The sequence below is a fragment of the Pseudonaja textilis genome, chromosome 2 (assembly GCF_049901715.1).
Source record: "Pseudonaja textilis isolate UNSWEBS1 chromosome 2, rPseTex1.2, whole genome shotgun sequence".
NCBI classification, from domain to species: Eukaryota; Metazoa; Chordata; class Lepidosauria; order Squamata; family Elapidae; genus Pseudonaja; species Pseudonaja textilis.
Window position 1 is genome coordinate 197,642,514 of NC_141991.1, and position 22,648 is coordinate 197,665,161.

The 22,648-nt window shown below is 34.7% G+C and overlaps 1 protein-coding gene across 6 annotated transcripts in view; it reads right to left on the reverse strand.

The window, feature by feature from the left end:
• AGTPBP1 (ATP/GTP binding carboxypeptidase 1) overlaps positions 1 to 22,648 on the reverse strand; it is a 54,027-nt gene that overhangs the window by 2,222 nt on the left and 29,157 nt on the right. For 4 of the 6 annotated variants that reach the window (XM_087926790.1, XM_087926788.1, XM_087926789.1 and 1 more), the window contains 14 exons: positions 20,943 to 21,040; positions 18,300 to 18,416; positions 14,275 to 14,978; positions 13,184 to 13,222; positions 10,324 to 10,407; positions 8,873 to 8,959; positions 8,644 to 8,792; positions 7,673 to 7,760; positions 6,877 to 7,021; positions 5,392 to 5,545; positions 4,581 to 4,761; positions 2,749 to 2,878; positions 1,900 to 2,031; positions 652 to 828 (listed from right to left, as the gene is read on the reverse strand). In XM_087926790.1, coding sequence (XP_087782916.1) covers positions 652 to 828; positions 1,900 to 2,031; positions 2,749 to 2,878; positions 4,581 to 4,761; positions 5,392 to 5,545; positions 6,877 to 7,021; positions 7,673 to 7,760; positions 8,644 to 8,792; positions 8,873 to 8,959; positions 10,324 to 10,407; positions 13,184 to 13,222; positions 14,275 to 14,978; positions 18,300 to 18,416; positions 20,943 to 21,040 — 2,285 coding nt within the window. The remainder of the gene's footprint in view (positions 1 to 651; positions 829 to 1,899; positions 2,032 to 2,748; positions 2,879 to 4,580; positions 4,762 to 5,391; positions 5,546 to 6,876; positions 7,022 to 7,672; positions 7,761 to 8,643; positions 8,793 to 8,872; positions 8,960 to 10,323; positions 10,408 to 13,183; positions 13,223 to 14,274; positions 14,979 to 18,299; positions 18,417 to 20,942; positions 21,041 to 22,648) is intronic. The other 2 variants (XM_087926792.1, XM_087926791.1) reach the window with 1 other exon arrangement.

The window sequence follows — 22,648 nt, forward strand, 5'->3', positions numbered from 1 at the left end:
AGAACTCCCACCTCTTCCTGCTTAATAATCCATGCCTTTTGAGATTGTAGCAGCAACTGGGAAAGTTCAGAATTGCCATCGTTAAATGATACAGTCACGTAATGTCACACAATTTAACACTGCAGCACTTTAAGTGATGGTAATCCCTGTTCTTATTGCCATCGTAACCTGAGGACTACCCGTACCACAAAGAATGCTTTTTAGGACAAACAGAAACCACTGTTGTCACCAAATGAACACAAGGGCATCTTCCATATTCTAGACCAGGGGTTGCCAACCTGGGGTGCTCACACCCCCTGGGGGTGCGAGACGATATTCCAGGGGGTGCGAGAAAAGTCCAGGTAAATAATAGGATATTGGCTATATGTTGGCATTTTTATTTTCAGGGGGTGCGAGGTTCGAGTGAAATTTCTTTAGGGGTGCGGGGCGAAAAAAATGTTGGGAACCACTGTTCTAGACTATATATGAATTATATGTGAATGGTTTTCTTCATTAGAAGAATGCTAACTATTAATGGGTATGTTCATTAAATCACATGTTGTGCAAGAGATGACATAGTTCCAAGCTCCTTTGAAATGAATTGAAGTATACAGTATACTATACAGTACCAATTTAATTCTTCAGATGCATTAATATAAAATGCTACTTTACCTTGTATTTCCCTTGATCACATCCACACAATGTGCTTTCCATGGTGTAACTTCTTTGAACACCTATCTCTCTCCACACTACAACACGTGCTGTAGATTCCTTCGATTTTTCCACGACAAAACTGCAGCTGCTCATACAGAATGCTGGGGCTGCCTGGCTCAGAATTTTAGGGAGAGTCTACCAGAAATAAGCAACAACAAACGTTATAGAAAAATTTTGTGTGGCTTGTATACCCTTAAAGTATAAATTTAGGTGTCACAGGTCTGCAGAATACTACAGATTTCTCCCTCTGAATGACAAGGGAATATACTGTATGTCAAGAAGAAGTACAAGTTACAAAGCAGGGAGAGTGCAGAACCAAAGATGGAATAGCTCTGATATCAGAAAGCGTGCAGTCGAGTCTAAATACTGGAAAAATCTATGGGCTTTGTTATGGCATGGTATTTTTTGAAGATTTCTGAAAACGCTTTTTCTTCACATAGCACATTTGTTACCACAAGATGTGCTGATGGCCACTAAAATAGATAACTTTAAAAGGAGATTATATAGAGGACAGGCATATCAAGGATTATTAGGCTTAAAGTTACTTCTGAGTAGAAGGATAGTCATCCAAATGCCATATGTAGAGAAACCAATATGAATCTGTTTCCAGCTTATAAGCATATGATTAACTAAAGTAAAGCCAAAATGCCAGACTAAAATGAGCCTTGGTTGGATTTAGCTCTTGCGTTGATCCTTGATGAACACTATCCAATTAATGATTTACACAATGTTGAATTTAAAAAAAAATTAAAAATATTTTAGACTGATTATTAGTCCTCTACACCGCATTCTTCTTTTGCTTCCATATGAAATTGATGGATACTGAATCAGATGTTACTTCATCTATCCCAGTCATTTCCTGACTATTCAAGCCCTCCCATCAATTAGATACTGATTTTATCATGCCATTATAAATTCATTAGCCTTTGGGGTGTCTTTGCTTGGTTATCGTAATCTAATTATTCAAGGTACTGAAGATACTGGCAGTTTTAAATGAAAACTCTGGAATATAAAATAAATACTCTGAGCTGAGTTTTAGTCATGTTCCCAAGTTTATTTTGTTTAAATACTAGTCAGAATTTAACCTCTGTTTACAGTACTGCTAGCAAACTATTATTCAATGAAAACAGTACTGATAAAAGAAACACAAATAAATCATAAACCCTAGGCATGTATCTACCTGCATACACACACACACCTACTTACCCTATAACCAAGGTCTTCAATCAGATCACAAGAGGCAGCACTAACATTTGTATGCCATATTGTTTCCTTGATGCTACAGCCATACATAAATACATTTTTCTTGCGAGAATGACCATGATAGTCACAAAAAACCTACAAAAAAGGATTTTTCAAAAATTAAAGGTGCCCATTCAACATAAAATGCAATTCAGATATAACAATCCATATCTGATAATAATTTATTTAGAAACAAGCAACAAGATCCTTTAGAAAATGGATGCATTAAATGGCATGAACTCTTGAAATCTTCCGATGGATGTATTAATTTAATTTTATTAACATTTTAAAAAGAATTTTAATAGATAATTTAGACCAAGCTTGTCGGTTATAGTTCTCCACAAATTTCTTGAAGAATATAATTTCAGGGGGGCTTAAATGTGAAATTTACAACTCAATAAAGTATTATATACCATTACTGAAGGCATATTTTGTTTAATTTTAAAGAAAAGTAATTTTAAAATCTAGTGAGGAAATAGTACGTAGTATTGATTGTTTACATATCTACCTCTTTCAACTTGTTTAAAATTATAAATATATGAATATTTATATGCTTAGATGAATGGTCCTAGAATAGGAATTGAATTGTTCCTGCCATATTTCATGGTTACTGTAATTAATTTCACTGTTATTGATTTTTCTGCAGCACAATTCTAAAACCACCAGTAATACGGGCAAGAAGGCAATTCCTTAAGCAATGCTTTTACAAAGAATAAAAGTTGAGGGAGTTTCAACTGCTATTACCTGCACATCCTTTAAATGTAAAGATCACATTTTAAGTGGCTTTTTTTTTTTAAGGAAACACATGCTTACCAATGGCAAACGTTTTATAGCTGCCAAATATTGAAGCAAACCTTTGGCATGATAAATTGTGGGATGCAGATCCGGGTTTGGGTTTTGCCACTGCCTATTCAAATCCTCCCCACTTAAAGAACAGCGATGACTATAAAACAAAAATTAAGAAGCCTTCCATTATGATTATTTCATTATCCAAGAAAATGAATGTTAAAATTTGTGCAGATGTTAACAATTTCACTGCAAGCGTATCAAGGTAAAGGAACTTCTTCTAAAGCAGGGATGTTCAACATTGGCAACTTTAAGACCTGTGGATGTCAACTCCCAAAATTCTCTAGCTAGCATGTCTACAGGTCTAAAAGGTGACAAGGTTGGACACTTCAGCTCTAAAGTGTTGTTTCCAGCATTTAATATTTTAAGTCAGCTAAACTGAATTAAATTGGTGGAAAGAAAGACAAAGTGAACACCCCCCGTATTCTGTATTCTTTTGCCAAACCACCCTTGACAAATGGCAGACACTTTTTAAATTGTGAATAGGAGACAATAGTTTAAACTGCAAATAGGAGAAAATAGTTTTTCAGAAGTGTCATTGATTTACTTTCTAGGTTTCCACCAATTTTAAGTTTTTTCCTTTTGTTTTTGTATTATAGCTAGAGTGGCATTTCAGAAAGTGCTCATTTGCAGAAAAAGTTATCCTTTATCTCATCAGTCTTACATTCAGAGTTATTGAAGTTTAGAATAGAAGCAGTGAAATCAAAGGACCTTTATCATGTTTTCTTGATTTCACAGGGTATACATTAAGCATTACTAAATCTGGATTTTCATTTTTAATATAAATTCCATCTATAAATTGTTCTGAAGGTATCTGAGCTACTTTGAAAGGTCAACTGAAACTCTCAATTATGTAACATTGAAAATAAGAGTCAACTCTTTAATTGCCAGAGTGATTCAGATTCTGAATAAAGGCTTTAAAGCTTATTAATCCAAATGAATTGTGTCATTTATCTTTCCATGAAGTTTAAATCAGAGAGATAAATGCTCTTTGATTGTGTGAACTTCAAAGCATGACACTAGATACGGCAAAAGTTATTTACATCATGGAAATGAATGAAACACTAGTCCTCTGATTTTGTAGAAAACAAACAAGAAGACAGTTTTCCTCAGTATTAAAAATAAAGTTAGGCCATTTCAGGATAAGAAAAACTCTGCTGGACCTTGTCAAAGCCCAGCAGATGAGGCTTCTTCCTTAGAACTGAATAGTTCATTATTACTTTTAAATAAAAACCAGCTGTGTTAAGTGTAGCAGACTTGGCTGAAATCAGTCTAATAAAATGAGGGATAGGATATTTGGCTTCAGTCAGCCCAGGGGAGAAATTATGCAGAAATAAATCCCACTGAATTGAGCAGAATACACAAAGGATTATACTTAAATCTTACAGATATTAATACAATACAGGAACAAGATTCATGGAAGGAAATTCTACAGATTCAGAAGTAAAAATGTGCTTCATATTAATAGCTATTTGCCTATTCCCAGATTTAGATTAAATTATTTTTAATATTATGACAAGCCTCATGCAATAGCAGAAGAATTAACTTTTTTGGACTGTCATTGACAAAGAAAGCAAACTTAAAGTATTATTTGTAAACAAAATTGGACGTATTAAAAAGTATAAATTCACATATGTGAGTCAAGAAAAGTAACTGTTCGCTTAAAATAACATAGCTGTATAAGCTAGTGAAGATTCTAGAAGATACATTTTGCAGAAAAGTTCTGATCTAGAAAATCTATATTCCAAACATAGCTACCTCGGAATGAACTCTATTGCTAAATACAATCAAAAACTTACTTTCCATTGATGACCCCATCAGGATTAAGCATTGGTACAATTTTAAAAATATAGGATTCTCGTAAATTCTGGGCACCAGGAGTATTACTCATAAGATACTCCAATGTTCCCTTCATAACCCAACTTGAATTGGTCTCTCCAGGATGTACACGTGCAGATAAGAAAATATAAGGACGATTTCCTAAAAACAGCACAAATAAAATAGCATGATATAGCCATCGAGTTGGAAAGACCTTAAAAATAAACTAAAACATCCCTGGCAGATTAATCACATTACATCTGCTTGTTATAAATTCATAAAGATGAAATAGTTTTCCATACCAATATACCATAGCAAACTATTCCATTCCAATAGTTTATGAAAGCAAAAGGTATAATCAGTATAATATTATATCACAATATTATAATAAGCATAATGTTCCTTGAACCGATTCAGTGGAAGAGGGAAGAATCTGTTTGCACTGGCATTGTTATTTTAAAATCCCACTGAATTTTAATTTTTTTTTAGGTTACAGCTAATTTTGACACTACTTGTATAATACTTTGGTCTAGATCTATAGCCTTTAGAATGGATGTGTAATTGGTTTTCGTATTCTTTCACAAATATCACAAAAATGCCACCTTAATCCCACTGTTGCTGAAGCATATCTCAAACTTTCATTCATCAAATTAACTGAGAATGGTTGTGGCCAATGTTTTTCTGTTGCGTGCCTATGAATTATTATAACTAAACAGTACAAAATCAAAAGAAACACGGATTTTATTTGATTGAAACTTTCTGAATATAATCAAAAGGAAAAGGCATACTTACTGAATTGACAAATGTGTTCATAGTAATTTGATTCTGGCATGGCTGTAATAGTTACTACAGGACAGTTATTCCCAGAGAGAGTCTCACATAAAAGATGTTGCCGAAAATATATCTGCTGAGGATTGTTTGTGGATTCTAATTTTTGGAGATGCATCTTCATCATGAAAAATAAGTACATAAATTCAGAGCCAATTTTATCTTTTAATAAAGCATTTTAAAATCCTAGCTAAAATATTTAATGGAATTTCTAAATTCACTCCTTATAATACTGGTATTACATCTAATGTTTTAAGTATTGTTTAAGTATTGTCCTAGTGCACAGATGCAATGAAGGAATAAAAATAATTATAGGAGTAAAACCTTACATAAAATAATGAAGCTTGAATTTATCAAACTGCATTGTTAGTAAGAGTTTATGAATTGTACAAGATATAAACATACATTATATTAAGATATAAGCAATAGGTAACTCATAATATTGGAACTTGTAGTATCATCATCAGCAATAGTGTATAAAAATACTAAACTATTGCAAGTAAACCATCAATGAAATTCTCTATGCATTTAACCTGTTAATACTACTATTATTATATATGCAAACTAAAAAAGTATGATCTGTCACTAAAGGAATGTTTAAAATATTTTATTTATTTTCAAGTCTTGCCAATTCATTGTTTCCCATTTCAATGCAAATGTTCTTTATCAGCATAAAAAGATTAAATGTTGGTAAATCCTCTTTCTGCAATTTAAATTTTCACTTTGCGCTGTAAAAGCCATTTTGCTGGATATTATGGGGAAGAGTTAAATACAGGTTTTCTATTCTATTAATGGATAGGAACTTCTCGTTTAAAGAAAGGGATCAAGTAGATGTTCCCCTGTTCCAAATTTCCTAAAAGTCAAGTTCTCCTGACTAGTGGAAAATAAGTCCATGGTGCGTTCCGTGCGCCTTTGGCATTTAGTCATGCAGGCCACATGACCATGGAGACATCTTCGGACAGCGCTGGCTCTTTGGCTTTATAACAGAAATGAGGACCGCCCCCTAGAGCCGGAAACTACTAGCATGTATGTGCAAGGAGAACCTTTACCTTTAGAGGTCTACTTTCTACATTATAAGCAATTTTATATTTGTTATTCCTATGCTGATACTACTTGAGCAGATTTGCCTTTATTATATACTGCACAGTGTTGTATATATCTGAAATAAACTAGAACAAAACAAACAAAAAGCAAACAAACTTCCTGCTCTGAAATTCTTAATATGAGATCTCATTGCAAAATACTAAACCTTTTACAGTATTTGTAAAATATGTAAAAGACATTGCTTCCATAGGATTATTTAACCTCAACTTTTATTTATTTTATAATACAATACTTTTTTAATGTTGTGATAAATACTGATCAATATAATTATTTAAAGGTATGATCATCAAATAATGAAATTATAAGTCAAGTTATTATGAATGTATTCATATTAAAATAATTTACCATTAAAGCAGAGTAAGTATAAGGATAATGGTAAGCAAAATAGCAAACATCATCCTTATGATGGAAGGTGACTGTGAAGGTGATTGTATAATATGATTTTCCTTTTTGACCTCCTGCTGCAATTGAACTTCTTGAAAAATGATTCCTAGGAACAAAACATTTATAAAGATCTATAACATGCATCATTTTATGTAGTAAATTGGTATTGGTTATTTTGAGCCAAATAATGTTTAATACCTCAGTCTTCATTTATTTATTTCAAAATGTTCATTATCAATGCATTTAATGCATTTAATATCTATTCTATTCTATTCTATTCTATTCTATTCTATTCTATTCTATTCTATTCTATTCTATTCTATTCTATCCTTTCCTATTCTATTCTATTCTACTCTACTCTACTCTACTCTACTCTACTCTACTCTACTCTACCCCACCCTACTTTACTCTATTCTGCTCATTATTTTATCAGCTTTATCAGCTACAAAGTGCAAAGAAGATTACACTCTGGGCCTTCATGAGTCACAAGTGATGTGCCCTGTGATATATGATGTCACTATTCCCCACTGGGTATGTAATGAGAAAATTTCTAACTCTTCTTTTCTTCTGGAAGAAAGCAAGCAAAAGTTTAAAAAACAAAACAGTGACAATGAAATCTCATGCTAGTTTATCACATCTATCTTCTACTTACTGGGGTCAAAATAGGTCACACAATACTGCCATTAAAACTAGGTAGCTGCAAAATGGTTCAGGAGTACATACAGCCTGAGTGCATTAGATTTACTGTTAGTCTTACTTGTAGTAACAGATATCTGTTCCTGTACGAATCCATGAAGGCCGGCCACCCAGGGCTTCTTGAACAGAGTACATAAGGGGCTGCATACCTTCGAAAAAAATGTACACTATTAGAGAACAAAACCACCCATAGTCAGCAAAAAATATACCTATCTATAGACATTGTTCTTAGCATCACATGGGAGGATAACTTGTGATAAGAAAGCAAATGTATTATTAGAGCTTGATTATTGTAGTATTCATTGTAAATTCAATATCTGAAGGTTCTTATGGCCAGTATGTATGAGCTATTAAACTAATAGTGACAGTCAGATAACCTGGCTTCTGTCTCTTAAAAACTATGGCAACAATATACAATTACTGATCAGTACAGAAAGCCCTAGCATAATCTAAACTGGAGTTTAAAAATAACCCTTGGAGTAACCTCCTTTGCATTCTCTTCTGAACTGGATTACTAAAACCAGTTAGCAGCTATTATCTGGAACAGCAGAGTATTATTTAAGCAAGCTGCCATTCAGGTTGCAAGTCAAATCAACCAGTTTGCAATCCTTGTTTGGAGTCTTGATAAAAGGACAAGCTGGTTTGATCAAATTTCTACAGCTTGGATTAATTAAAGCTTGGAGAAAAGGAAAGAGAGCATGCATATATAAAATTAAGTTTTTGTCCTTTGGATTATGGTTTGGCATAACTGACATTTCAATGCTGTCTCAGTTTCCATGCTAGGTTCTCTATCTTACTATCTGGTCCTTAGAAATCTGTAAATAATTTGTCTATCTCAACTTGATAACCTTTTTAAAATAAAAAAGCAGTTACTATATCACTTTTCTGTGCTATTACTGATATTCTGCAATTAACTGTAGTGATAAATTAACATACTGGTATTATCTACAATTGTATAAACTACTTCTCCATGCCTGTGTTTGTACTATGTGTGTCCTTTTTTTTCCAAGAGAAAAGTAAATTAACTCTTACCATAATTAAACTGACTGTTTGTCTTTTCACAGTTGATTATATTAAATCGGTAGGCACTGCCTGTTCGCATTCCACTGACTTCAAAATAAAACCACTGGTGATAATGATTGCTGTTTATATCAGAATTCAGAATGAGATCATACTCATTTCTAAAAATGAGCAGAAATAAATAAGTCACAAAATTCAGGCAACTGATCTATAATGATTAAATAAAATAACAATATCTTACTTTCTGATCTGAATAACTTTCCGTAAATTTCCTGATTCAAATTTGGAGTTAAACTTCAAGACATCTCCTTCATCAGGCACTAAACAACTGGAAAATAAAATAAAATTACAATGATTTAAAAATGATTTATTTTGTTGTACTGAATTTGAATTTGAAGAAGACTAATTGGGGAAGAATACAAATGAAACAGAGTGCCAAGTCTTGTATATTAAATTGGTTTAAATTATACTAAGAGTTCCCCAACATAGTTAATGTGAGCTAATAAAAATATAAACTGCAAGCATGTTTTCTATGTTACAGGAAAGTGGGACTTCATCACATAAAAATAATTCAGATTTCTAGCATCAATATAACTATCAGCAATTATACAGTATAGGCATTTTTTAATTTTTTTCTGTCACTGAATTTTCTTGTTTTTTCCTAGGCTCAAACCTTGTTTATATTTGCATTAGGAAGATAAAACATTAAGTATTTTCAATTCAGTGAAATCTCATCATAAAGTTCCTTGGTATAAGATACCTGACATACAGTAGTTCAAGTTTGTATTGGTATTTACATTATTTTCATCAATTTATGCCATCTTTTGTGAACATTGTACAAATGGCATGATGTGCTTATTGGCTTCATTAGAAAAATGGCAAAAATCATTCCTTTCTCCCTATAGTCATTAGACATTCATTATCCCTCCTTTTCATCAATAAGTCTGTTAAAACAAGCATTACATCCACTACTGTGAATAGAACAAATTGTTTCCAGCTCTGCTCTTCGAAACTGTTCTGCGGTATTAGATGTTCTTCTCTATGAATATGAAAGCAGGAGGAACAAAAGGAAACATTGGCTATTATTTTATTTTATTTAATACATTTAGTTTAAAATTTGCAATTTTAATCCAAGAATTCTTGATTTTAAAAAAAACACTGAATTTCTCATTCCCTGGTTAAACGACAGCAGAAATGTTCTTCTCTGCAATGTTCAATAGTGCTTGTGAAGATTAGTACTACTTGTTGATGGATTGGAATAATGTTCTCCCCACCCCACCCCACAAGACATTTATAATTCATAGGATACAAAACAGTTCCCTAAAACTAAAAAATCCTGAAAGCTGTGTATTAAAATACAACGAACCCTGGTTTTTTAATTAATAAAGTTACATTTAGTTTTAATATTTACTGTGTACACATTATTAAAATTATTTGATCTTAAAGATATAATACTCTACTTCTAGCAAGTTTTTGACTTTTATAACTTTATACTGTAAATAGCCAAGGTAATTGTCATACTCCCATTAATTTTTAACTTTTGCTAAATTATTGAATTTAAAATGGGAAAGTAATCATTATGGAATAGGTGAATAATCATTATGAAATAAATATGAAATAAATTCATTAAATAAATTAATGAATAATCATTATGAAATAAAGATCTTCATATAAAACTCATATAAAACTTACCTGAGATTATCAAGATCATATACAACTCTGTCTATAATATCATTAGGATGAATAAGCCTTTCAATATCTTGGGCAATTTTTGTCCTATTTAGAAAAGGAAGTAAGATGCCATATTTCAAAACTTTTACTGTACAGTGCCACATGTAGAATCAGTGCACAAGGAAAGAGAGAAGAGTTTGAAAGTCAAGTTTCTACTTTAATACACAGTATTATTTGTGGAACTTGCCACAATTATTTTCTGAATGGAAAGAAAATGGCTTGTACATAACACATTGAGGCTTTCAGACCCAATGTTTGGTTTCCTTATTACAGGAAACATGCACATTATGTATTAGCATTTAATAATTATTTCAATTAGTATTAGTAATTAAAGCTAGTTCAGGTTTGAAAATAGGTTATGTTAAAAATTCATGCGATTATAGTTTGAATACATTGCAGTGATTGGGTTAGAGTGCAAGCCTCTCACCTCTGGAAATTTCTAATTAAATATGATGACCCTCTCAACAGAAAAAGAGAGAGGTGCTTTATTCAGCTAGGTCACCATACTACAGGAACTACTGTACTAAATATCTGAATATAATACATATGAGAGAAAAACAATTTGCAGGTAGGTGAGTATCTGTGTTTATGTATACGTCCATAGACTGAGTGTCCTACAAGACATGTTAACCATGTAGAAATTTTCCTGAAGATCACAAACAAGCTGAAATGCCTATGCTGAAAAGTTGAATAGAACGAATTTTAGTCCTTTCAAGAGCTACACAGGAAACAATGCATCTCACAAAGCAATAAAAGAGCACTGTACATTGAAATGTTTTTGATAGAAATAGTCTATGTTACTATTGGGAAAACTGCTTCTCATAATTTGAGATGTATTGCATGTATTTTTTGCATCTCAATCAAAATGTTAAGCTACATCTGGACCTGTAACAGACTATATTTGAAAGCACAGACTCTCTTAAAGTTGTCATAGCGCATATTTGTAATGTCTGAAGTTTTCTCAAGTATCAACTTGGAATGACTGACCATGGATTATCTCAAGGAAAATCTTGTTAAAATAAATTATTTCTAAATATTTCATTTCATATATTTCATACTTTATATTCAAATATTTCATTTAAAAGGTGTGGGAACCCTTGCTACCTCCAAAATACTTAAAGCACAATATTTTTTTTGGTTTCTAAGACTTTTGATCCTAAAGATATTTCAAATATATTCAAAATATTTGTTTTCTAACCTAAGAATAGTAATGCTACAATATAATATGAAAAGTCCTTAGGTTTCCCATCAATCACAATCCTTCATTGTTAGAATGACTTATTTATATGGGAAATGTTCATGACCATACATAATTATCAAAAAGCAGAGAACTTTACTTCAGCAAAGAAAAATATCTTAATTAATATGTGTCCAAATTATTTTCACATAATTCATTTAAACTTAGCCATGGGATAAAGAAGATATCCCAAACATAATGTACATATAGAATGGAATGGCAATCTGGCTATAAGAACACAATGCTATCCCAATTGCAAACTATTATTAAAACAATTAATAGAGACAGCAATCAGGATGAAAAAAATTATTTGAATTTGTTCACACTAAGCGACTTGTCCATCCATGTTAAAAAAAAATAGAAAGCATTTCATCTTACTTGTCCAAATTCATAAGACTTTACAGCAAGTAAGGGTTTAACATGGCCCACAGGAAAATTAATTGTTTTAGTAATAAAATCAAGAGATATTTTACTTCTTTCAATGTCCTCATTTAAGCAGATTCATGCAAAAGGCACATTCAGAATTTAAAATACAACCACTGACATTTTCAGGACAAGATTATGAAAAAAAAAATATTTTTCCTTATTTCAAGACTAACTAAAATTCAACAATTGTGGAAATATTTTTGATGCTGTACTTGTATATTAAATGAACGCTAAGAGTCCTCCTTCACTTAAGTTATCATGAGTGACACATTTCCATGAATTCTATCTGCCTGGTCACTTAGCAAAACAAAACCATTTCAAATACAAAGCAGGAAATATACAGCTTTCCACCTGATTTATTCTACAGCTAATTCTATTTTCTCCTAATTTTTCAAAACCAATTTATATTTTAAGCAAAACAGTTAAATGAATCGTGCCCAATTTTATGACCTTTTTTTTTTTACCACAGTAAATGCGAATAACTGCAGTTAAGTGAATCATGTGGCTGTTAAGGAAATCCAGCTTCCCCCATTGACTGTCTGTTGGAAGCTGGCTAAAAAGGTGATGATCACGTGATCCTGGGATGCTGAAAATATCATAAATACATGCCAATTGCCAAGTATCTGAATTTTGATCATGTGACCCTGGGGATGCTGTAAGTGTGAGTACCAGCTATATAAGTTACTTTTTTTCAGTGCCACTGTGATTTCAAATCATTGTTTAACGAACCGGTTGTAAGCTAAGGACTATCTGTATCATTAAACTTAGACAGGATTTGAAGTATGAATCTCAATTCTATTATTTCTCTGTAGCCATCCTGCAATTATATTTCTTTACAATGATACTTACAAATGTATCAATTTAGCCTATGACTTATGCACAAACACAACTCTGAAATTACTATTGGCTTTATATATTATTATAGCACTAACTTTAGTGATAATTTACATACGTTAAATCTATTTTTAGGAGTCATTTTGATTGAGAAAGGAAGAATAATTATGAATCTCTGGATAAACTCCCCCAATCTCCAAAATCAATTTAGAAAGCAAGGTTCAAGGAAAATGCACACACCCATTCACTGCCAACTATTGCCAAAAAAAGGAGTATAAGAGACCCCGATGTTATGGAGAAATATTCAATATTTCTTTCACATACATCAGAGTTCGCATGTGACTGGCAGCCATTCTCTTCTTCCTTGTGGAAGAAAAGGAATAAAACATGAGATTATGCAGTATCTGAGAATTCTAAACATTCTATATTCTTTAATGCAGGTAATATTTTTCAATATAACAAAGCATTTTACAGGTTTGAAAGTGATTTAGCGTTTTATCTCAGTAAACTACACAACATCCACATAAAAAGGTTACAATCTCACACTAATATATATACTAATATTTAGAATGTTCCATTGCAAATACTCAAAATGATTAGTTATTTAAATGTTAAAATACATAAAATGATAGGAAAAAGTTTCATAGATGTATTACTGAAACTCTCCTCTTTGTTTGCTTGTAACCTTAAATTGGGCAAAATGGTGCATGACAAGGCAACAATTTTTGAGTCAATGTTCTTCAAATGGGCTAACTTAAAGGAAGCATCTAAAATCCGTAAACCATTTTTGTGGGGTTGAAATTTAGCAAAGCTGTGGTCACTTCAGCACTGCTATAGTCAGCCACAGTCATATGATCATCATTTCCAAACTCCTTGCCAACTTCCCACACAGAAAGTCAAAGGAGAAGCTGGCAGGAAATTGGAAGTTGCTGTTGCTCCATCTAATCTTTTGCTCTCCTGTGATCATTTCGTTTCTCTGTTTAGGTAAGGAAATATCTCAAAAACAATGACCCAACAGGTCAGAGTGTCTAGAAATATACAGAATTCTGCATTCACAAAACATTCTCATATATTACCTAATAATACAGTATTTTTCTTTAAGGACAGGCAAATCAAAGAAGTCGAATCCAAAATTTCTGAAAGGAATTTCATAATTAAGTGGGACCTTTTACTTTCCCTTCAATTTTTTCTTCAACAATTTGAAGTTCCCTGAAGGGATATGTTGAGAAGAACTGCAGGGCTGAATGGATGAACACTGCCTGTCTTTCCTTCATTTACAGCATCAATCTTGGATCCAAATATATTCCATTAATAACTGTTATATTTGAATTTAGTAATATTAATTTTACTGTGAATGATACACACTATATTAAATCATTCTCTAAACATGTTTGAGGGGGGAAATTTGAACTTACCTCTGTACACCATATGGTCTGTCAAGGATAGGTTCTTTAAATGGAGGTGGAATATGTCCAAAATAATCAGGATAAGCGACTTCTGAATATTCAGGAACAGATGTAGTATTTTTCACTGTTTCAATATAGAGTTCTGGATCATGCAATTGTATTGTATCAGGCACTTCAATGGTTACTTGCTCTCCTACAGAAACTGAACAAGATACTTCTTCTTCTTCAGGATCAGGTCCAGAACAGCATAGTTTTCCCAGCTGGACAGACCGTCCCTCAAACAAAACACTTCCACATGTTGGAACATGTTGAAAAGGTTTATTACAGGTAATTTCACTAAAGCTAGTTTTACATTCTTTTTTTGTCACGGTCTTAGAAATATTGGACTGTTCACTTTTGGAGGTATTTTGAAGTGAAATTTGGTCAAAGTCTCTTACAATTTCATGATTCAGGCACTGGCATGATGGAAGCAATTTCAGATGATCATCTTGATGCTGCAAACTATTATCCATGATACCATCATTTTTTACCAATCCCAAAAAGCCTGGTCTTCTATTACAGTCTTCACTTTGTAGATTACGCTCCTTCACAGGAAGTTGCATCATGTCATTTGTTAAGGATGGTTCCTCTCCAGCAGTTGGAACAACAATAGGTCCTCCTGGAGCTGAGTTGTTCGAAAAAGACTTTGGTTCCTTTGAAATGAGGTCACATTCCTTAATATTAAAGAAAGAAAGAAATGCCGGATACTTGTTAGAGATTACAATATGAAATGTTGAAGAAAGAGCATTGAAGGATCTGATCCAGATAGGGATAAACCATGGAGAAATGGAAACAAATAGTATAGCTTCCTTTTGAAGAAGCTAAATGTGAAGAGGAAAAAAAAGAATTACAATGTCAGGATGAGTTTACATGCTAATATTGAAAGTGATATGGTTCACTTTATATGACTTATCAGATCAAATAAACATTTACCCAATCTGAATCCAAATTCTAATTCAGATTTATTAGATACTATGAAGTCAGAAGAGAGTCAATTTGGTGTAGTGGTTAGGGCATCAGGCCAGAAATTGAGAGACCATGAGTTCTAGTCTCCCTTGCCAAGAGAGTGACTTGTCCAGGAAGACTCCAAAAATTGGAGACAACTCAACAGAAGAGAATAAAATCAAGTCAAATATGGAAATTTCAGAAGGGTAAAAATATATCTGCTCGTGATTACTAACAATCATGGATACAAATTTCGTACCTCAACAAAATTGACAAAGATTACCTTTATGCAAGTATATCATAGGACTGGAAGAAACTTTGGAGGTCTTTGTCCAATCTCCTGCTCAAGGAAGGAGCCCCCTGCTCAATTTTTTGATATTCTGAATTGAATAAAGCAGCAATACCATACACAAACCTGCTCAGTTTTAATTCTGGTTCAATTTTCTATGAGGTTTGTGTGAGTGCCTGCACACATTTCAATTAATGTGAACTTGTTGGAAATAAAGTGCATAACAATTGACAGATTTTCATGAATTTATTTAGCCATCCTCATAGGCAATATTTAACTATTTTTTGTGTGCGTTTCAAGCTTAATTAACTTTGTTTTGTGATTCCCAACACAAATATTAATTATATTAACAAGTCTGTTAATATTTTATGTTCTTACGGTATTATGATAGTTGAGGAGGCATTTTCAGATATTTCAATTCTTTAGTCCATAGTATTCACTTTAAAACTGGTTTCTTTTCAGTACAGATATGCCATTGACTTAAATTAAATCATGGATTCCATTAAATAACAAAAAATATCAGATACCTTAGAAGCAGCCATGACAATTGCCCACTTTTGAGCTATCAGAACATGTTTAAGTTGAAGATACTGCCACAATTGTAAACCAGGAAAATCAAATTCTGTTTCAAACTGAGAAAAATCCTTCATACGATCATTACATAACAACTGATTTGAAGCAAGTATTCCAGCTTTCACACATAGTTTCCAATATAACATTTTACCATCTAATTTCAAAGTAAAATTCTCCCAAAGAGTTTAAAATCCATAATGTATGTATGAAACTTCAGCTTGTATCCCAATAAAGTACAAAGATTTCTCTCAGCATGCATTCCTACAAATCACTGTACATTCTATTGCATATTTATCCAAGAATCTGCTATCACCTTGATGGAGATAGAATATAAAAACTCAAGTATTTAATCTAATCAACAGAAATCACAAAACCCAACTCTTCGCAAAACACAGCTCATATTAATATTTGTAGTTCAGGGTTGAACTGTGGTGTCTTTGGTGCTCTCTGAGCATGGTTATTTTCTTGCAGACGTTTCATTAGCCAAGTAGGTAACATCATCAGTGCTAGAAGGAAATGAAGTTGGTCTCTGTTCATATACAAGTGGCTTGTTCTGTCAATTGGACAAGTTGGGAATGTTCCTGCTTGATTAGGTTGTTGTTTACTGAGTTGATAGTTCCTTGATTAGGGTATACTTTACTTCTTGATGTTTATTTCTGCATATCTGAGTGTTGATTGATATAAGGAAATGTTTTGGTCTTTTTATTTTCTGTTTGGCTTTTTGATTGTCTCTTTTGAGTGATATATAGCTATTGTTAATTTCTATCTGCCTGTTGATGACAGATTTGTCTGAGTGCCAGGCTTCCAGGACTGGCTTGGTCTAGGGTGTTCAGAATTTCCTAGTTGAAACTATGGCTAAGTCTGACCATGAATTTCCTCATTTTTTTCTGACTTCAAGTTGGTGTTCATGGATGTGCTCTGCTAGTCTTCTGTTTGCATTACACAGTGGTTGTTATAGTTCTTATAGTTCATTGTAGATGATTCCTGCCTTTTTTGGGGGGGGCGGGGGGCTGCTGAGTATTCTGGTTTTCCTAGGAAGTTTTGGAGAGCTTTAGTCAATATGTGTGCTATACTGATGCCATGTGGTTGTAATAGACTGTAACAATTCATTGGTGGTTTCTGAGATGTTTTTGATGTATGGCAGTATTATCCTTTGTTGGCTGTGCTATATTGGGTTCACTAATCAGGCACCTTTTGATAAAGTTGCATGGATAGTCATTTTGCTGGAAGATGTTATATAGATGATCTTTTTCCTTTTTCTGATGTTCAGGGCTGCTGCAGCTTCTCTTGTAGGAAGTTGGGTTGTTAGTTTGATAGTGGAGCATTTAGTTGGTATGGGTAGTTTTACGATAAACTTGTGTTTCTAATTTGCCATCATTGCCTCTGCTGATAAAGAGACATCCAAGAAAAGTAGCATATTGTTGTTTTCTTCTTTCCTTGTGAATGTTATTCCTTTCAAAATGTGATAGTTTTATGCATTTTCTCTAGCTGGTCATTTTTATGATGACAAAGGTATCATCTATATACCAAATCCATTCATATGGACTGTATATATGGCAGTGTTATAGATTCTAAGCATTGCATTAGTCTCTGCTGTGAGTCCTAAAAGTGGTGATCCCATGGGCGTTCCTTTGATTTGTTGATATAGTTGTCCATTGAATTGAAAGTATGTGGTTAAGCAAAGGTTGATGAGGTTCATGATTCTTGTATTTGGTCAGGTCAAGTGTGGTGTGTAGTAGTGCTGTTATGGATGTAAAGAGTGCTGTGACATCAAATGAGACACTGGTTTTATCTATGGTTGTTTCTTTGATTCTTTGGGGGCACTGTAGTGGGAGTTGATGGGAGTATTTGCTTCCCTCTATTAGGTGTCTAAGCTTTTTTCTGGTAACAATACAATTGGATGAAGAGATATGACTGGCTTCTGTGGGAGGACAGGTCCACTGCTTTTCATTTGCTGTTGTTCTTCTTTAATAATTTAACCTTTAAGGTCGCTAAGAATTCTCTTGATATATTATAGCCAAAAGAATGTTGGCAAGATTTATTCCAGTTAATTTTACACCCAGAATGCTTTCCAAAACATTCTATTATCCATGTAAAATTAGGCAGAGAAGTGGCACAGTTAACTAAAGTTATCAAAACATCACTGGCAAATTAAAACAACTAGATTTCAAAATAGCAGCATCCTTACCTGAAAATCCTCTGAGAGTTCTGGGAAAAAATGTTCATACATTCTCAAATCTTCTACTGGTCGTCCCAATTCCTGCTTTGGTTTCAGTTTATTGATATCTGTCTCAATGTCGTCGTTCTAAAAAAAAGGTCCATAAGCATAATTAAAAATCTTTACTTCTGCTGACTGCCGGCTGCCTGCATTTTGGCAGTTCGAATCTCACCAGGCTCAAGGTTTACTCAGCCTTCCATCCTTCCAAAGTTGGTAAAATGCGGATCCAGATTGTTGGGGGCAATATGCTGACTCTGTAAACTGCTTAGAGAGGGCTGTAAAGCATTGTGAAGCGGTATAAAAGTCTAAGTGCTATTGCTATTGTTCTATGCTAACAGAAGAAAAACATCAAAACTTCTGACTGATTGATGGAAACTGGTTACAACACACTGTGGGTTTTTCCTATCTTTGAATCAGCAGAAAAACCTCACCAGGATAACATAGGCTCCTTCCTCATTACTGATCCCTATTCTGCCTCTATCATCCCATGATAAAATATTCTGATGTCAGAATATATTGATCTTTGACTATAATAAAATTTAAGGGAGTGGAATAAGGGAGAAAACATATTGTAATACCAATGTAATTAAGAAGGACTGAAGCTACCTCACTCAAGCTGGTAAAAGATAAAGGCAGCTTCAGATAGCCAAAAAAAAGTGCAACACTTAAGCTGTGGATAGGTAATGCATGTAGAACGGAGAGATGCACCTCCTAAAAATGGCCCCTCTTGGGTTTCAGGTGTTGCACCAATGTCATGAGCTGATGCAGCACAACCAGATTCGAGATCGTTTTATGAGGTTCAGTTGTAGGAATCAGTTGGGACTGCTTGTTTACCTTCCTCTCTGCATATCTATGGAGATTCTCAGTCATCCAGGTCATGGTTGTCCCAAAGGTGCTTTTTCAAGAGGCAACTGGACTTTCTTGGAGAACTTTTGCTTTTCATCAGCTGAAGAAGCTTCTTGAATGAGAAGCAAAATACCTCCAAAGAAAAAACAAGAGCGTCCAGTTGCCTCTTGAAAAACACCTTTGGGACTTCCTCTTTGCAGTGTAGCAGTACTCCTGTCCAAACTTCTCAACTCTATGGTCAGGATGATAGTGGAGTACACCAGGATTATGTTCTGTGTCCAAAGAAACTGTCTTTTTTGGGTACGTAGTCAGATGTGGCAGAAGAGTTCACAGTGTGGATCTGATCCAATTTATTGAGGGCCCAATCTGCAACCTGTGCAGATTCTCCAATTAGGAATCCTACATAACTTGCTGGCTTACTGGGGAGCTTCGTGAAATGAAAGGAGACACTAGAGCTGTACTTGGTGAAAAATGAATAATTAGATGGGCCAGGCACATGTAAGGCCTTTATTAGGACTTGCCTTGTGACTATAAGAGCAGTGAAATGAGCTTACTTCTCCACTCTTACTCCATCAGGAAAGAACCAGTTGGCTGACCAGGTTCCATTTGGACAACAAGGAACCAGGGGAGCCCTTGCAGGGCTGCTCTGAGGAATAGTCTCAGCATGGTTATGGCACCCAAGAAGTTGGGTCCAAGTGGTGATTATGCCTCATTGTGAAAAAGGATAGTGGCATCTGCCATGAAGGAGTTGTTGACACACCTCTTTCTCAGGAGGCTGTTCTTGAACCTGATAGAGATGGATAATTTTTGTTCACTCTTCATTCTTCCCTTTTTAGAGAAAAGTGCTAAGAAAGCATTAGACACTCAGCTTCAAGGGGCCTTGGATGAAATGGATTTTTGCTCCCCTTCCAACAGCATTCAAACCAGGTTATATATTGAGATGGCATGGGTTACACTTGTAAATTATCTCCAGAAGCTTCAGGGTGTATCCATACAGATAAAGTGACTATCTATCTTCTAATAAAGGGAAGGGATTTAACCAAGCACTGTCAGCCTGCCTTTGGTGAGACAGTTGCCTGCCACAAGAACTCTGCTTCTGAAAGTTGCACACAGCAGTTCCTTGCAAAACTTTAGGAAGAAGGTCAGCAGCTGTCTTGCGAAAGGGCAAGCTGGGTACACTTCATCAGTATGAGGAAGAAGACAGGGGGTCAGCTGGGGTGGTGGAGTACAGGGTGGCAGGGACTTCAGTTTGCAGTACAGTGAAGATGGCTGCAGCTGAGGTTTTGTACCACACTGTTGGGCTAGGCTGGCTGGGTCTTTGTGTTGTTAGGCTGGGGCAGCTGCAGCTTTGTGCCACATTGCTGGGTTGGAGTGGCTGTGGCTCTGCACCACTGAGCGGAGGGGACTGCATGCTGGGGCTATGCATGCTGGTGCTATGCCATCCACTTGTGTGATCCACCTGCTTTCAGAGATAAAGCATAACTGGACCAAAGTCTGGCTTTTTGTGTAACTACTCAGGCAGATTCTTTGCTTTTTAAAAAATATTATTGAATTTGATAAAATGAAGTAAGAAGCAGAGATACTGAAGGAGATAAATTTTGTAGGCCTGTATAGTTTTGTGAAACACTGCAATCCCAAATGTACTTATTGTTAAAAAAAAAAATCCATGTAGGTTTTCTGGTGTCCTAATAAGCAACTTTTCTGAAGAGTAAAAATAATATTTTTAGAATTAAGAATGCATGTTATTTCTTAAAAAGTATTACTAACCTTAAAATGTTGATCTATGTCATCTTCATTATCATTTTCAACCTCAGATTCTGTGTCGATGTCATCATTGTCATCACTTTCATCTACTACGTCATCCACTGTGATATAAAATGCTCTATAAGTAGGGCAGATGTACGTTTTCTACAATATGTATATCCCAGAAAAGAAATGATGCATGTGAAACTTCTCACTCATCAACTGGAACCTAATACTACATAAAAACTTAACTTTCCATGGCACCAGGTGCTGTATATTTAATTATATAGATTCTTAGGTAACAAACAGGCTTATTTAATATTTTACCCAGGAGGTTCATTAGGTAGACTACAGAATGACAGTGTTTACATATATTAAATTCTTCATTAATAGTTCATTCTTAGAAAACTTATTTTGAGAACCTGGAAGTGGTCCTAAAGTGGATGAGATAAGAGATAGAACTTGTGAAAACTGGAACACAACAGCTCTTATGTCCTGCTCATTGAAGATACATCTATTTGTGTTCAGCAGTTCTATCTCCCTGCAATACACCCTGCCAGATATACTGCAGGAAGACAGAGGGTCCCAGAATCCCCCAAAAATGTTTTATGTGTAGGAAAATAATATTTGACTGACCTTACTCCCCCACCCCCACTCCATATACACTGATGCTTCTCTCAATCCAAGCCAGAATTAACAGACTGTAACTATTAAAATTCTTTGTTTACTTATTTTGGCACCTAGCAGTATTTTAATACAGACTGTCCATTTGAAAAAAAATCTTGAAAGTGAGCATTTTATACCAGGATCAGCCCTATCACATACAATAGTATATGGGCTAAATGCTGGCAGCAAAATAGCCAAAAGTTGGCTGTACAATTTCAGCCCATATTATTCTACCTTTATGGAAGGAATTGGACCAATTTCCCTCTGCTTTCTTTTGCCAAATTCCCATATTTAACTTTCTCCCCCAGGCCAAAAAAACAGGTCAAAGAAGGGAAGGGAGGGAGCAGAGGACACACAGGGGGGAGATGGGACCTACTACTGGTCCTTCAGTGTGATAATCCCCCATTGGGTCTCCAGACCAATTGGCACAGCCAAGTTCTTAAGCTCTTGTGGAAAGTAAGAGAGTTGCAGCTGACTTCACTGGGGTGGGGGTGGGGGGAGAGATGTTCCAAAGATGGGCACCATGGCAGAGAACACTCTTCTCTTGGACCCCGCTACCAGAATTCCCTGACCAACAGGGAATTCACACTATGCCTCCTCTGCTAATGAGGAGCGGGCCTGAGCCATTGGGGGGGGGACTTCACTGAAGTCCTGGATCTTGAAGCTCAATGCACCGAAAGCTATTCGGTCTTGCCAGGGTTCAGCTAAAGCCTATTGTCCACCATTCAGGCCCCCACAGCTTCCAGACACCACGATATACCAAGTGCCAAGTTTTTCAAGTGACGTGATCCCACAAGCAGGAAAAACAGACATAAATGCTGTCATCACAATGCTGCCCCCTAAGCTTTCTGCAATGAGGCTTACCTAAGGCCAATGTTCTTAACATTTCAGAAACAGGCAAAGATAATCCTCTTGAACCAGGCACGTTAATAGTTTATTTTAAGCCTCTCTCCTGTGCTAATTATTGTGTTTTATGGTCAAGTACCTATAATTACTGTTGTCTACTATCTAATCTACCTACAATACATGTTTATGTTTATTTATTGCTGTCTCATTTCATTTTA